Below are 17,218 nucleotides of genomic sequence, written 5' to 3' on the forward strand. Positions count from 1 at the left end.
TTCTTTTGGAACTTGGCTTGAAGCTCATGAATTAATTAGGGCATCTCCAAGCCTTACTTGGGGCAGAAACCTGACAGCTGGACTGTAGGAGAAGGACTGGTGGAACCAGGGGGAGTGACAAAAAGAGGGATCAGCCTAGAATCACTACATAGTCACCAATGAACTAAATCCAACTGCTCTTGATGGCCATCGGCCTTTATTGAATTCTAACCAGGTGCTGAAGTGGCTGAGAAAATTCCTGCACAAAGGCTTTGAGCAATACATCAGTTAAATGGGACCATCCTGGTCTTTTGCACCTGGCATGGGCACCCTTAGCCCTTTGGCTGGCTGAGATGTCTCTGCTTTCTTGTCCTGGTGTCCCCATGTTCTTCCTGGTGGCTCTGTCTCATCTGGCTTGTCCAATCGCCCACTTGCCTCCTGCCACGTTGGGCATTGATGTCCAGCCGGGTTGCTGAGGAGAGAGAACCAGGAAACCTGGGTTTTGTGATGTCATGGGTTCTAGGAAGATGCCAGAGGAGAAGCAGCACCCAAGCCTGCCAGGGGATGGGATGGCAGCTCTTGCCAATCCTGGTCCTTGCCACGTTGCAGCCTCGGAGTGCTTCGCCAGCCAAACAGAACACCTGCGAGTAAGTGGCCAAGGAGGGCTCGGTATGACTGTCCTACGGGCAACAGGGTCACCCCTGTCCCACGGGGGGCCACATCTGCCCAATGGGCCTGGAGCCAGAGATGGGGTCGAGCACACGTCCCAGATTAAGAGCATCAAAGCTCTGGGAAAGAAGAATTTGTGCTCCAGGGTGGGGAGAGCAGCTCGGCCCTAGGCCCCACAGCGTTCACCCCCTGACCTTCTCCCTTTGTGCTTCTCTCCAGTGGCGTCTGTGGACGGCGTCCCTTGGCAGCTAGCCACAACCTGCTGCGAGTTGTGGGGGGCACAGATGCTCTCCCGGGGACGTGGCCTTGGCAGGTTACCTTCCAGAGACCAGCGCTATTGGGCTACATCTACTCCTGCGGAGGGACCCTGCTCAGCTCCCGCTGGGTGCTGACTGCCGCCCACTGCTTCCAGAAGGGGTATATAAGTCTAATAAATAAATAAATAAATAAATAAATAAATAAATAAATAGGAGAGTGAGCAAAAGAGCTGCTGCCTCTGGGGGGAGGAGGGGGTGGTGGTGGGATGCGGCAGGAGCCTCCAACCAGGTAGTTCAGAGCCCTACGGGAGTTAAGTCCATGCTCCACCAATAGATGCCCATCCAGGCCTCTTCTGCTTTCCTCCCAAGGCCTCCTGGGGGTATCAAGGTTCCATCCTTCCTTCCCCTCCAGCTTCCTCTCTCTGTCGGGCCTCTTGGGGATTTGATCTCTCCAGAAAGAAGATGCTCCTAGCTGGAATTAGGCTGAAACGACCAGATTACTGACCACTTATGATTTCCCCCCCAAATTCTTTTCTTCCTTCCTTCCTTCCTTCCTTCCTTCCTTCCTTCCTTCCTTCCTTCCTTCCTTCCGTCCTTCCGTCCTTCCTTCCTTCCTTCCTTCCTTCCATCCTTCCTTCCTTCCTTCCTTCCTTCCTTCCTTCCTTCCTTCCTTCCTTCCTTCCTTCCTTCCTTCCTTCTGTCCTTCCTTCCTTCCTTCCGTCCTTCCGTCCTTCCGTCCTTCCTTCCTTCCTTCCTTCCTTCCTTCCATCCTTCCTTCCTTCCTTCCTTCCTTCCTTCCTTCCTTCCTTCTGTCCTTCCTTCCTTCCTTCCTTCCTTCCTTCTGTCCTTCTGTCCGTCCTTCCTTCCTCCCTCCCTCCCTTCCTCCCTTCCTTCCTTCCTCCCTCATTCTCTCTTCTTCTCTTTCATGCACAAATGTTTTATAAAAGTTATGTACCTGTCTTCAGTGTCTCTCCCCTCTTAGATTAGTTTCAAGGAAGGAAGGAAGGAAAGAGAGGAGGGAAGGAAGAAAGAGTGGGAGGAAAGGAGGGAAAAAAGGAAGGAAGGAGAGGGAGGTAGGGAAGGGCGGAGAGGGAGGGAAGGAAGGAGAGGGCGGGAGGGAGGGAAGAAGGAACAAAGAAAGAAAGGGAGGGAGGAAAGGAGGGAAAAAAGGAAGGAAGGAAGGAGAGGGAGTGAGGGATAGAGGAAGGGCTGTCCAGACTTTCTCTTTCTGTTGTCCTCAGCAGCAGAGACTCCTGCCCTGTGTCCAGGGCCATCGGCAGACCCTCTACCTTCTGTTGACGTGGATCTGTTCTTTGTTCCAGTGATATCAGGTGGTACAAGGTGTTGTTTGGGCTCAACCGGATCTCCAAACCTGGTCCTGAAACCCAGGACCGCTTAATCAAGAGGGTGATCAACCACAAGCACTACAAGAACGAACTCAACACAACAGATGGAGGGATCCATCACGACATTAGCTTGGTGGAGTTGACAGAGCCGGTCAGCTGCAATGACTACATCCAGCCGGCTTGTTTGCCCGACAAGAGTCTAACTATCTCCCAGATGGTCCAATGCTCGATCAGTGGCTGGGGAACCATGGAAGCCGCATGTGAGGAACTTGGGGAAAGGGGCCCTGAAAAAGGCTGGCTCAGCTCAGGGGCTCAGGCTCCAGGGGTCTGTGGCATCTCCAACCTGGAGCTACAGCGTCCCCAGGGAGACTTCTTGTAACTGGGCATTATTTTCTCCTCCTTGAAAATAATGAAAACAAGGTGTGAAGACCTTGAAATGGTTCCACACTGGGGAAGGCGGGGGGAATAATAGAATAACAGAGTCGGAAGAGACCTTGGAGATCTTCTAGCCCAACCCTCTGCTCCAGCAGGGAACCCGATCCCATTTCAGTGTTGCCCAATCTCTTCTTGAAAACCTCCAGTGATGAAGCACCCACAACGTCTGAAGGCAACCCATTCTACGGTTGATTGTCCTCACCCTTGGGAAGTTCTTCCTTTGTTCTAGGTTGCGTCTCTCCTTGATTATTTCCCATCCGTTGCTTCATGTCCTGCCTGTGTATTAATGTTTAATTAAGATGGAAGAAATAGCTCAAGTCAAGCAAACTTCGAGAGTTGCACACGAGGGATGAGCATCCTAAATCTGCACCTGTGTGATGGCGTATCAGGCAAAAAGATTCCCTGGAATTGAACTAGATGCTTGGATAGACCAATATCATTCCCTTGATCATAGTATGGAAGTGGGGTCCCCTTGCCTTCTTCCAGCACATTATCTTCTACTTCCCAACCCGCTGTCCAATCCAATGATCGGCTGATCCCCATCTAGCCTTTCAACAACCCTCAAGAACCAGGTGTCCAGAGAGTCTTCGGTCTTGACTGCTTTCAATTGGCAGAGGTCTTATTGGGAGCTCTTCAAAGGGGCTGCAGATGAGGCCACCTGTGATGCAATGTCTCTGTGAGGCTGCACTTGGGAATTGTACCACCCCCCTGCCAGGCACCGGACTCTCAAAAGGACAGGGTGGGACTGGACAAGGGGCAGGAAAGGCCTATCAAAGCGATGTTGAAGAAGGAGGATCTTTTGCCCCAAGTACAGAACCTTCTTTGGTCGGTCAGAAAAGTCAGGATTGAAGCCACAGCCGTGTGTTCAAATCCTTTCCCTTTGAATGGGGACCTATGCATTTTGTTGTGGTCTGCCGGCGGCTTGCGGAGCTAGTAGCAGAGTGGTAGAGTGAGGAGGTTGAGGAGGAACAGGGGCCAGTCTTAGAGTCTGGGGAAGGCTCTGAGGAGGGCTCTGCGTCAGAGGCAGAGAGGGGGCCAGGGTCATCTGGTAGTTACGTGCTGCCTCCGGAGCCTCCAGAGCCTGACATCAGTGAGGCAGAAGAACAGGCTGAGCATGAGCCCAGTGTCCGCATGTGCAGAACTGCCGGAAGGCAAAAACAGTTAAGACAAGAGGGGCGACTCGGGAGTAAGGCTTGGAGATGATTGGCCCCTCCCATAAGACATAAAAGAGGAGCAAACGGACGTGAGCCTTTGCAGGAAGCAATTGGTTCATCTAGTCCTGTGCTTCGTTTGGCCTTGCAACACTAATTGGCAATGAGGTCCCTGGCAGCGTTTCAAGGGAGATAGCAATAGCAATAGCAATAGCAGTAGACTTATATACCGCTTCATAGGGCTTTCAGCCCTCTCTAAGCGGTTTACAGAGAGTCAGCATATTGCCCCCAACAATCTGGGTCCTCATTTTACCCACCTCGGAAGGATGGAAGGCTGAGTCAACCCTGAGCCGGTGAGATTTGAACCGCTGAACTGCTGATCTAGCAGTAGCCTGCAGTGCTGCATTTAACCACTGCACCACCTTGGCTCTTAAATATAGGTGGGGGCTTATCAACATTGCCCTGAAAGGCTGCGGCAACTCGAGCAGACGTCTGTCGGACTCTTCACAGATTGTTTGTGAAACATTATGGGCTGTGAGTGACAATAATTACCAGCCGTCTATATAAAAGAGGGTTTTGGGGGCTAGGTTTTTGATTTATGCTTTCTCAGGAAGGTCAGAACACATTTGTTGATGTATGTTGATAACTTTAAGGAACTCAAGCCAGAAAACTTGGATTATACAGATTGTCCTAATAATTTTTGTTTCTCATTGTTTCTCATTATTTCATTCTTCTGCAACGTAATTTAAGTTGCATCGGCCTTTGATTTCCCAGATCATCTCCGGGACCCTCTGCAGAAATCCCTCTCATATTGGCTGCCTGAATGTGAGGAAGCTCCAGGCTACGTCCTGGTGGGAAACTCCAGAGTCCTAAACTTTAGAGCTGAGTCCCTGAATCAGCGGTCCTAATGCTACAAAGAAGGGAGGGGGGGTTTCAACCTATTCTCCAGAGCACCTGAAGGCAGGATAAGAAGCAATGGATGGAAACTAATCAAGGAGAGAACCAACCTAGAACTATTAATCAATGGAACAGCTTGTCTCCAGAAGTTATGGGTGCCCGAACGCTGGAGGTTCTAAAGAAGAGATTGGAAAACCACTTGTTTGAATTGGTAGAGAGCCTCCTGTTTGAGCAGTGGGTTGTGTTAGAAAGCCTCCAAGGTCCCTTCCAGCTCCCGTTATTCTGTTGGAGTGTGTTCCATCCCGTGAATCCTTGGGCATGGGAGAAATGCAGGCTGGTGATTTCTTCTGGCTTCTGTTCACAGCCCAACGGCAGCCGGACGTGTTGCAGGAGGGGGTTGTTAAACTCATACCTCACACCAAATGCAGCAGCTCATTGTGGTGGAGCAAGCGTATCCTGGCTGAGAACATCTGTGCTGGAACCGAGGGTGGAGAAATTACAACATGCCAGGTAGGTGGATCTAGGCCGATGACGTAGCTGGGCTTTCAGGGACTTGAGTAGAGCATCAAAGGTTGACCTCTGGAAGGTTAGGCCTTTCTTCTGAAGCCGCCTTCTAATGTTGAATGTTCTCCCCCTCTTCCTTTAGGGTGACAGCGGAGGGCCTCTCATGTGTAGGGAAGAAAGATCCGAGAGGTACTGGGTCATTGGAGTCACTAGCTGGGGACCAATGACATGTGCTGAAGTTCGGAAGCCAGGTGTCTTCATCTCCACACAACTCTACATGGACTGGATCACAGCCATCACCAAGGAGAATCTTTACAAGGCTACCCACAGGCCAGTGATGGCTGAGGTTTGGCCTCCTACAACGCCATCAGCCCCGGTCCAACCCAGCACCCAAAATATGATTTGGAAGCGCCCCAAGCCCGCCCCCCCACCCAGGCATCCAGCTTTCCCTTCGCTCACCCCTGGGCCCATGGTTCCACCTTCCTCTCGGTTCCCAGCTAGGCCCAGGCCTCCCCCTCGGTTCACACCTGGGCCCAGGCCTCCCCCTCGGTTCACACCTGGGCCCAGGCCTCCCCCTCGGTTCACACCTGGGCCCAGGCCTCCCCCTCGGTTCACACCTGCGTACAGGCCTCCCCCTTCCTCTAGGTTCACGATTGGCCGTAGGCCTCCCCCTTTCCCTCGGTTTACACCCGCTCCCAGGCCTCCTCCTGTGTGGAAGCACTCACAGTGGTACATGCTTCCTCCCACGCGATGGTACTTAGTTCCTGGGACAAGGCCATCAAAGTGGGGAACCATGACTCCTGCGTGGAGAAAAACCCATGCTACTCAGCATCCCTGGACAGGGCCTGCCCGATGGGGGATGACACTACCTTTGAGGACAACTCCCCAGAAGTGGTATCCTAGGCCAAGGGCCTTTGGGCAGTTTGGGGTGTCTTGGGCCCCACATCAATTAGAACAGCCACCGGACCCCAAATTTTCACCCCCTGGTCATTATGACTCTTACAACTGGAATCCAAGTTTTGCCCAACCTGGCAATCAGCCTGCTTTGGCCTTGCCCCCCGGAGGACCAGAGAGGGAGTAGATATCTTAAGAGAAGCAGAACAGAAGAGAAAAAGGAAGGAAGAGGCTCCAGCGATGATGGCCTGCTCCCCATCCTTGCTTGGCCATAAAGCAAAAGCCATTTCTTCTACTGGGATCCCCAATCCCAGCCCCTCGTTCTTTCCAACATTCCCAGTTGAAGTTAGGCAATCTTGCAACATGGACTCCACCTTCTTATAACTGACTTTCCTTGGAATTTCTCATAAGACGTAATATTTATACTTGGTTCTTTAAAGAGCATGTTGAAATAAAAAAAAATCAAAATTAATATCGGACATGTGAAGATGCTTGTGGTCCGGAATTATACCCTGGGAAATTAACCCTCCAGATTTACGTCAAAATGATTCCAACGTGGATTAGGAATGAGAAAGGAGTTCCCCATTTTCCTCCCCCCAAGAAAGTTGAAGCCAATGAGAATGTTGGGTGAATGTTGATGGTGCAGAGATGTTGGAGGCTATGCTGTCCTTCTCAACAGAGAAGATGTCCTCTTGCATGGGACACCTTTTTGAAGCCATTTGTAGACTGCTATTATATTTCTCCTCCATCATCTCTTCAGCAAACTACCCATGGTGTCCTTGGTGCTCTCTAACCTTGGCTGTCATTCTTGCATGACCCAACTAAGTGATATCAATAATGATACTGATGTGGGTAGCATTGATAATGTCACCTAGTCATGAAATGCCTGTAAGAAAACCACCAGGGTCAGAGATCACCAAGGACCTCACAGATGTTGAATGTTGAATGTTGAATGTTGATTTTATTTATATGCCGCCCTTTCCCCCCGAAGGGGACTCAGGGCGGCTCACAACTCAACCGGGGAAGGGGGATACAACGAAAAATTAAAACAACACAAAACAATGCATAATTAAAAACACACAACAGTCATACCAATTCGAGACGGGGGCAACAGTTCTTTAGCCCCAGGCCTGTCGGAACAGCCAGGTTTTAAGGGCTTTGCGGAAGGCCTGGAGGGTGGTGAGGGTTCGAATCTCCACGGGGAGCTCGTTCCAGAGGATCGGGGCAGCCACAGAGAAGGCTCTCCTCCGGGTAGTCGCCAGTCAACACTGTCCGGCGGATGGAATTCGGAGGAGGCCTAATCTGTGGGATCTAATCGGTCTAGTGGAGGTAATTGGCAGCAGGCAGTCTCTCAAGTACCCAGGTCCAGATGACCTCCTCCTCTCCCCCCCCCAAATCCTCTTCCCTTCTAGCACTGATGATATTCCCAAGTTGGGTCATGAAACATCTGCAAGAAAACCACAAAGGTTGGAGACCATCAAGGACCCCACACTTCACTCTTGAGCTACAAATACATATTCTCTTCTATCAGTAACATCTGTTTTCTTTCACCATTCACTCAACGGGCTTGGCTTCCATGCTCTTCCCCATTTTGGTCCCTCTTCTCTGAACCCGCTCCGGTTTCTTTACCATTTTTTGTAAATATAAGTAGACAAAGTCCTCCAAGAACAGTCCAAGAATCCAAGGAAACAATGACTTGCTGTGATCTGGGAGCAATTCCTCTTTAATGGCAATGGAAGAAGACACGGTGAACATCTAACGTCTAATGTTACTTCTCAATTATTAATCCTGAAAGTGGAAAGTATTAGCTGGTATATACTCAACTTGGAGTGAGGGAGCTCTGGCTCCAAAGAGCTTGATGTCTTATTCCACATTCCATCACCCCCTCACTCTTAGCCACGCTGGCTGGGACTCCTCAGAGATCTAATTCAGCAACATCTGGCAGACCACAGGGCTCCTGTAGTTGGGCTGCAGAAAGCCCAGACAATCAAGAGGCACCAACAAAGAGGTAACGGGTTTGTTTCAAGTTGCCATTGTTTGGTGGCTATCCAAAGGTTAGCAGCTTATGGGGTGCGTGGATATTGCGTCACCTGCACGTGGAGAACTTTAGAGGACCTTTGGGAGGCTTTGCAGGTCCCCCCCCCCTCAGTAGCCTCTGAATGGCAGGACCCGGGCTCAACTTGCAGAAATGGGAGCCCTGGGACTGTTCGCAGGTGGTGAGGAGAAGATGTAAGTGGCTGCGCAACCACTTTTCTTACAGGAGGGCTTCTCAACCGTGGCAACTTGAAGCTGTGTGGACTTCAGGATGCCCAGGTTGAGAATCACCACTTTGAGGCTTTCCCAGGACCACCCGCTGATAAACAGACCTTCTTTTCATTTGTCAAACGAGAAACCAGCAACGGGTGGGAACTAATCAAGGAGAGAAGCAATCTAGAACTAAGGAGGAATTTCCTGACGGTGAGAACGGTCAACCGTTGGTGGAGCAGCTTCCCTCCAGAAGTTGTGGGGGCTCCGTCACTGGAGAGACTGGACAGTCACCTGTCTGAAATGGTCTCTGGTCTCCTGCCTGAGCAGGGGTTGGACTAAAACAGTGTTTCTCAACCTTGGCAACTTGAAGATGTCCGGACTTCAATTCCCAGAATTCCCCAGCCAGCGAATGCTGGCTGGGGAATTCTGGGAGTTGAAGTCCGGACATCTTCAAGTTGCCAAGGTTGAGAAACACTGGACTAAAAGACCTCCAAGTTCCCTTCCAGCCCTTTGATTCTATGTTCCATTTAGAATTAAGGAGACATTTCCTGAGTGTGAGAACAATTAATCCGTGGAGCAACTTGTCTCCAGGAAGTTCTGGGTGCTGCAACACTGGAGGTTTCAAAGAAAAGACTTGCTTGCTTGCTTGCTTGCTTGATTGATTGATTACATTTATATGCTGCCCTTTTCCCCGAAGGGGATTCAGGGCGGCTCACAATTCAATCAGGGAAGGAGGTACAGACAGGGGGATAAAAAGACGAGACATAACAATACAAAAATTTAAAAACACACAACAACCATACCATTCGAGAAGGGGGGCAAAAACTCTTTAGCCCCAGGCCTGTCGGAACAGCCAGGTTTTAAGGGCTTTGCGGAAGGCCTGGAGGGTGGTGAGGGTCCGAATCTCCACGGGGAGCTCATTCCAGAGGGTCGGAGCAGCCACAGAGAAGGCTCTCCTTGTCTAAAATGCTTTAGGATTTCCTGCTTGAGCAGGCAGTTGGACTAGAAGACCTCCAAATAGCAATAGCAATAATAGCAATAGCAGTAGACTTATATACCGCTTCATAGGCCTTTCAGGCCTCTCTAAGCGGTTTACAGAGAGTCAGCATATTGCCCCCAACAATCTGGGTCCTCATTTTACCCACCTCGGAAGGATGGAAGGCTGAGTCAACCCTGAGCCGGTGAGATTTGAACCGCTGCTGATCTAGCAGTAGCTTGCAGTGCTGCATTTAACCACTGCGCCACCTTGGCTCTTGTCCCTTCCAATTTGTTATTCCGTTATTCTGATGGGCAGAATGGTGCAAACAACTTCCTAGCAAAATAACGTTTGTTGATGACTACAAAACCATGATTCCTTGTCCATCCCACATCTACAAAAGCATCTTCCATGCCACCACTTCCTTCACACCTTGTTCCTTGTTTGGGCCTCCTGTTGCTGCCGACTCAGCAAGATAGTTAGCCTTCCTGAGCCCTCCTTGTCACCAACGTCCATGGGTCCCATTCCTAGGCAAGGTTCAGTTTGAAGGCCACACCAGTGGTGGGTTCCTACCGGTTCGGACGGGTTCAGCCGAACGGTGGTGGTTTGCCAGCAGTAGTGAAATTCAATTTTTTTTACTACTGGTTCAGTGGGCGTGGCTTGGTGGGCGTGGCAGGGGAAGGATACTGCAAAATCCCCATTCCCTTCCCACTCTGGGGCCAGCCAGAGTTGGTATTTGCCGGTTTTCTGAACTACTCAAAATTTCTGCTACCGGTTCTGTCAGAACCTGCTGGATTTCACCCATGTTTGGTGGCCTGGGTCACTGGAACCAGCTTCTGCCCATGCGCAGAACATTTTTATTGCACTGTGCATGCGTGTTCAGCATGCATCAAGTGCGTGGCACCCCCATGAGTGAACTGCCAGTAGTGATTGCCGGAACCCACCCCTGGGCCCAAACTGAGACCTGCCATTAACCCTTCTAAAGCCAAGGGCAGCAAAGAATTGTGGTTCTTCAGTGTGATGTCATATTGCCTGTTGCCTGATTGGCCGGGGACTGAAAGGACAGTTTGTGACGTCACGAGCCCTGGGAGCAGGAGGTGGGACCTGACATTTGTTGAGCGATGTAGGATGAAGAAGCTGCTTCTGCTCCTCTGGGCAGTTGATGCGCTCTGTCTAATCTATGATGATGCGGAGGACACTTGCACGTAAGTGAGGGCCACAGCTGGAAGTGAGTCACTCCTTTGGCAACATTTGGTTGTCCTGGTGCCCTGGCGCTTCCATACTTCAGCCAGAGTGTGCTGGGTGGTTGTTGGAGGTGGACAGGGAAAGCAACAGTGTTGAAGTGTGACCTTGTGGTACTGCTGGGGTGGTCCCAGAAGTTTCCAGACTGCCATGATTGAACCCTGGAGGAGGAGGAAGAAGAGGCAGAAAAGACCTGGATCTCCCATATTTCTTTCCTACCATTCTTGAGAAGAGCAAGAAAGATGATTAGGGGACTGGAGACTAAAACATATGGAGAACGGTTGCAGGAACTGGGTAGGTCTAGTTGAATGAAAAGAAGGACCAGGGGAGACATGATAGCAGTGTTCCAATATCTCAGGGGTTGCCACAAAGAAGAGGGAGTCAAGCTATTCTCCAAGGCACCTGAGGGCAGAAGAAGAAGCAATGGGTGGAAACTAATCAAGGGGAGAAGCAACTTAGAACTGAGGAGGAATGTCCTGAACAATAGAACAATTAACCAGTGGAACAGAAGTTGCCTCCAGAGGTTGTGAATTCTCCAACACTGGAAGTCTTTTAAGAAGATGCTGGATAACCATTTGACTAAAGTGGTGTAAGGTTTCCTGCCTGAGCAAGGGGTTGGACTAAAAGACCTCCGAGGTCCCTTCCAACTCTGCTATTCTACTCTAAAAGAAAACTTGCTCTGAGAAGAACATCTTGGTGAAAGAAGCTTCTGGGCCAGAAGATGAACATTGTCCAAGGAAAAAAAAACCCAAGAAAGCCCAGTTGTCTCTTTTGGGACAATGATGACCTGCATGAGGGAGAATCTCCATCGAGACCTTTCAGTCTTCCTTCAACTGCCTTCCCAGTCACCTCAGCCCTACAACTGTGTGTGTTTGTGTGTGGGTATTTACTGAGGCTCTATAGGTGTTCCTTAACCCATGACCACAAAATCTCTGTTGCTAAGTGAACATTTAAGGGAGTTTGCCCCATTTATAATCTTTCTTGCCACCGTTGCTAAGCGAATCATTACAGTTGTTACATTAGTCAATGTTGTTACGTGAATCTGGCTTCCCCATGGACTTTGCTTGCCAGAAGGTCATAAAAGTGGATCACTTGACCCCAGGACACTGCAAGCGTTGTAAATATGAGTCAGTTGCCAAGCATCTGAATTTGGATCACATGACCATGTGTGTGTGTGTGTGTGTGTGTGTGTGTGTGTGTGTGTGTGTGTGCTACAATGGACATAAGTGTGAAAACTGGTCATAAGTCACTTTTTTCAGTGCCGTTGCAACTTTGAAGTGTGGATTATCTGTCCTTACCCTTTTGTATTATTTGTGTTATTATTTGTGTTTGGATGTACAATGTGTTTTATTAGTCTTGTGTATCCTCTAGGGAGCCCATACGCTCAATCACCCGGTCTTTCTTTGCAGGAGGGTGTGTGGTAGCCGCCCCCTAGCCATGAGCCACACCATGATGCGGATTATAGGCGGGGTCGATGCCCTGCCAGGAACGTGGCCCTGGGCGGTCAGCTTCCAGTTCCCGACACGGGAGGGATTCCGACATTTCTGTGCCGGCAACTTGATCAATTCTCGTTGGGTGGTTACAACAGCGCAATGCTTCCTCATTCAAAGGTGAGTGAAACCGAAAACACCCAAATCACCAGCTCAGCAGAGGACAGGAGGTCCAGGTGTCCCAAATTCAGAAGTGGGGCCCGGGGTGGTCTCTAGGACAATGTTTCCCAACTCTAGAAACTTGAAGATGTGTGGACTCCAACCCCCAGAATTCCCCAGTCAAGTTGCCAAGGTAGAGAACTTCCCGCTTCAGAAGTTGTCGCACTAGCTGGGGGATTCTGGGAGTTGAAGTCCATGCCTCTTCTGGTTGCCAAGGTTGAGGAACTTCTTGTTGAGATGCTGCCATACGAGAGGTGGGTGGAGTGGATTTAATTGCCACCTTCTTGGCCTCGTCTTCTTCCAGACTGGCCCAGTTGACTGTTAGGAAAAATTGTATTGCATCAACTGTCTTATCAAGGAGAGATCCAACTTATTTCCATTTTCTGCGAGGCCTGAGCCCTCCATAATGATCTCTGGATGCCCCCATTCCAGATTACTTCAGTGCTGGAAGCAGGGTGACCAAGCTTGATCTCTGGATGCCCCCATTCTGAGCGTTCAGCACTAGAAGCATGGTTACCGTAGTCCAACCATTACTAGAAAATTGCATTCTTCCAACTTTAGATTCCACTCAGAGCATCCTAAGGGGTCTCCCCCAAAAGGAAGTAGTGTAGGAACACGCATGTTTCTAGAGAAAAGTAAGCCACGGAAATCCAGAAATGCCTCTAGAAGATTCCATTTCAGTTAGAACATAGAATAATATGGTTGGAAGGGACCCTGGAGGTCTTCTGCCACATGTCCTTTCACGATTTCCCTTTTGGCGTGCCAACTGAGGCTCACCATTATTAGTGCTTGATTTTCTGGGAGGGGGATGGTGGTTTGAAACTCTTTGGCTTCTCTTGGGTTTGGGGGCTTTCTCACTGTTCTGACCTGGCTCCCAAACTGTCAGATCCTCTCCATTAGATAATTAGGAAAGAAGACCACGAGACTCCATGAGTAGAAATCAAGTGTACTTTTACTAATTATAAATGGTTAAAGGCATAGCGAAGCGAAGTCTGATTATTTAGGTGCGAAAGCGATTGATATATAGAATAGCCCATTCCCCACCCCTTGGCATCACAGTTACAGTCCAATCATAATTCTCCCAAGTGTCAGATGTGAGATAACTTCAAAAGGCATCATGAAGATGGAATGTCGGTGCCGTTAGTCCTGGCGGGAATCTCCTACGCATGTGTAGTCCGACAGGCAGCTGAACTCCAGAACCTTCCTCCAGCACATCGAGTAACCCCTCCCAATTACCATGCCCTCCCTCCCCGTTTCATGGCAGTCGAAGCAACAGCAAAGCAGAGGCTGACACAAACACTGCAAATCCTCTGTAGTTAAATAAATGTTCTGTTTATTACGAACGCCAGTAGACAGCCTCCCTCTCTCTCCCTCTCTCTCTCTCGCTCACCGCAGGCTAACAAGTCTGTCCGGCCGGGAGACGAATAGTTGTCTGCCACACCTATTCATCTCCACCTCTTGCCTTTGATCCCCAGATCAAAGGGTGGAGCTTCACTAGCTGTGGTGGCTCTTCCATCCCAAGGACCCGGCCCATAGATTTCCACTGCTCTCCTCTCCTCTGCCGTCTGCATATCCATGCGTCAGGCACTGGCCCCAGCTGTTCTTCCTCTTCCTCATCAGCCACCTCCAGACCTGGGGGCCGTTGACTCTCCACCTGATAGACGGCTAATGCTCTGCTTCTGTCTCTCTCTCTCTCTGACGGCTCCATTCCCTCTTCCCCCATGGATCTCTCAGGTTGCCTTGATGTTGGCCCTGACTCCCACGCCTCCTTCTGTGATTCGGCTGTTGTAAGGGCCGGCGGTAGTGCTTGTCACCCACTCCCCTCAGCCTAAGAAATAATCTACTGCAACGTACTCTACATGGGGCAGCCCTTGAAGAGCATTCGGCAACTTCAGCTTGTCCAGAATGCAGCCGCGCGAGTGATCGTGGGTGCGCCTCGGTTCACCCACGTAACACCTATCCTCCGCGAGCTGCACTGGCTGCCTATTGGTCTCCGGATACACTTCAAGGCGCTAGTCGTCACTTATAAAGCCCTTCATGGTATTGGACCTGGGTACTTGAGAGACCGCCTGCTGCCAATTACCTCCACTAGACCGATTAGATCCCACAGATTAGGCCTCCTCCGAATTCCATCCGCCGGCCAGTGTCAACTGGCGACTACCCGGAGGAGAGCCTTCTCTGTGGCCGTTCCGACCCTCTGGAACAAACTCCCCATGGAGATTCGAACCCTCACCACCCTCCAGGCCTTCCGCAAAGCCCTTAAAACCTGGCTGTTCCGACAGGCCTGGGGCTAAAGAGCTGTTGCCCCCGTCTCGAATTGGTATGACTGTTGTGTTTTAATCATGCATTGTTTTTTATGTCGTTTTAAATTCTTGTTTGTATCCCCCTTCCCTGGTTGAGTTGTGAGCTGCCCTGAGTCCCCTTCGGGGGAAAAGGGCGGCATATAAATAAAATCAACATTCAACATTCAACATTCAACATCTTAGGACAGTGTTTCTCAACCTTGTCAACACTGTCTTAGGAAGAAGCCCGCGAAGACTTCCTTCAGGGCTTCTTTCATCCAGCAGGTAACGAACGAGAGGCTACACAATCCCCTTGCCAGGTAGATGATTGGGTCCTTCTTTCAGGTGAGCCTGAAGTTCTCCACTGTTCCTCCTCCTTCCCTTTTGGCATCCCAAGTTTCCTAAACTGCAAAGGCTCCTGTGGGGACTTTTATGGGGAGGTGAGAATCCCGGCCGCTCCAAGACGTCACTGGACCTCTTCAAATCCGACCTCGTCTTCTCTAACGCGATCTCCTCTCTCCCCTTTTTCACCCAGGTACCTGAAGCTGGAGTATTTAAGAGTGCAGATCGGGGCCACCCAGCGCTCCAAACCTGGACCAGATGCCCAGAACCGTATCATCAAGAGGCTGGTGGACCACAAAAATTACAACCAGGACAAGCACTGGAATAACATCGCCTTGATAGAGCTGGACAAACCCGTGATTTGCAACGATTATGTCCAGCCCGCCTGCTTGCCGGAGGGAAGCCTGGACGTAGACTCGCTCAGGCACTGCTATATCTGCGGCTGGGGCATCACGAAGGATAAGAGTGAGAGCCTCCAAAAATTAAATAAATTGACCAATAAATCCCATCCCACCTCTTATCCCTGTTCCTGTGAGCATTGGGGGCTCTAGGCACCCCCTAGGTTGGGTTCCCCAGCCCCTTGGAGGGAAGTCTGAGAGTCATCCGGCCATTGGTCAGGAGCTCTTAAAGGCATCACGCCATCGTTTTGGGAAGTATGAAAAGCTACGTGGTGCTGAGCACTGAAGGGAAGCAGGGAGAGGAAAAATGGGTCTTCTGTATCCAAGGAGCCAAGGTGGCGCAGTGGTTAAATGCAGCACTGCAGGCTACTGCTAGATCAGCAGTTCAGCAGTTCAAATCTCACCGGCTCAGGGTTGACTCAGCCTTCCATCCTTCCGAGGTGGGTAAAATGAGGACCCAGATTGTTGTTGGGGGCGATATGCTGACTCTCTGTAAACCGCTTAGAGAGGGCTGAAAGCCCTATGAAGCGGTATATAAGTCTACTGCTATTGCTATTGCTATTGTATCCCTTAAGAAACCCCCTGCCTCTCTGATAGCATCCTTGGTCCTGGTGAGGGCAGGAAGGAGAACGTGGTCCTACGGTTGACTCAGAGTTTGGCCAGTCCTGTCCTCAGGAACCTTTGCTTGGATCTCCTTAAGGGTGTTGCATTGCTTCAGGGCACGGGCTCTGTCTGCCATGTTCAGAGATTGGCAGAAGCTGATCTAGACTCGACTACTGCAACGCGCTCTACATGGGGCTGCCCCTGAAAAGCGTTCGGAGACTACAACTGGTCCAGAATGCAGCCACGCGAGCGATATTGGGTGTACCTAGATACACCCATGTTACACCTATCCTCCGCGAGCTGCACTGGCTCCCGATCGGTCTCCGAACGGGCTTCAAGGTGCTGGTCATTACCTTTAAAGCCCTGCATGGCTTAAGGCCTGGATACCTATGGGACCGTCTCCTGCCACATACCTCCCAGCGACCAATAACATCTCACAGGGTGGGCCTTCTCCAGGTGCCGTCAACCAGACAATGTCGCTCCTCGTGGGAGAGCCTTCTCTGTAGCTGCTCCGGCCCTATGGAACGATCTACCCCCAGAGATCCGGACCCTCCCCACTCTCTCGGCCTTCCGATAGTCGGTTAAGACCTGGCTTTTCCGGCAGGCCTGGGGCTGTTGACCTCTTGAATGAGGTCCAGCCCCACTACGGTTGAGTGTGTTATGTTTTTAACCTGCTTTGTTTCGTTACTTTTAAAAACTTTTTAGTACTTTTTAAATTGTTCTTTTATGTAAGCCGTCCGGAGTCCCTTTATTAAACTTAATTAAACTTAGAGAGCCAGGTGAGCCCAAAATAATATTTTTCTAAAGAATGCCTCTCCTGCATAGACAGAGCTGAGCTGAGCTTGACATTTCAGTGCGTTCTTTTGAGGAGCAGGACTGAGAACTGGGGGGGAACAAAAAAAAAAACTATACCCCCCTGGCTGCCCTCCCTAGCTTTCAAAGTTAGTGGTGCCATTCACACCACGTTCTAAACTTAAAAATAGAAATAGAATTAGAAACAGAATAGAATAGGAATAGAATCCTAGGGCTGGAAGGGACCTTGGAGATCTTCTAGTCCAACTCTCTACTCAAGGCAGGAGCCTCAGCCCAGTGAAATGGTTGTGCAGTGCAACTTGGTTAATTTAAACCAGAGGGAGGGTCAGGGAGGGTGTTAGCTTGTGGTGTGAATCCAACTTTGTTAGTTGAGGATTTGGTGCATGGTGTGAAGCCTGCAAATGACTTAATTCAATAACAAGGTCAATGGGGTTATGGGAGCGTAAGCACAACACAGGGAGTCCTCGATTTATAACAGGTCATTCAGTGACCATTCAAAGTTACGACAGCACTGCAAAAAGTGACTGATGACCA

At 50.2% G+C, this 17,218-nt stretch overlaps 1 protein-coding gene across 1 annotated transcript; it reads left to right on the top strand.

The window, feature by feature from the left end:
- Window positions 1–543: 543 nt before the first annotated feature.
- LOC148043945 (transmembrane protease serine 9-like) lies at window positions 544–15,554 on the top strand. Its single transcript, XM_087722486.1, has 9 exons — window positions 544–626; window positions 868–1,065; window positions 2,228–2,511; window positions 5,099–5,244; window positions 5,381–5,584; window positions 5,938–6,132; window positions 11,969–12,207; window positions 15,064–15,335; window positions 15,433–15,554. The coding sequence occupies exons 1-9, from the start codon at window positions 544–546 to the stop codon at window positions 15,552–15,554; spliced, it is 1,743 nt and encodes a 580-aa protein (XP_087578612.1).
- Window positions 15,555–17,218: the final 1,664 nt, after the last annotated feature.

This window comes from Thamnophis sirtalis, unplaced genomic scaffold (genome assembly GCF_051295495.1).
Source record: "Thamnophis sirtalis isolate CommonGarterSnake01/CBP01778 unplaced genomic scaffold, rThaSir2_p1.2 scaffold_9, whole genome shotgun sequence".
Taxonomy (NCBI): Eukaryota; Metazoa; Chordata; class Lepidosauria; order Squamata; family Natricidae; genus Thamnophis; species Thamnophis sirtalis.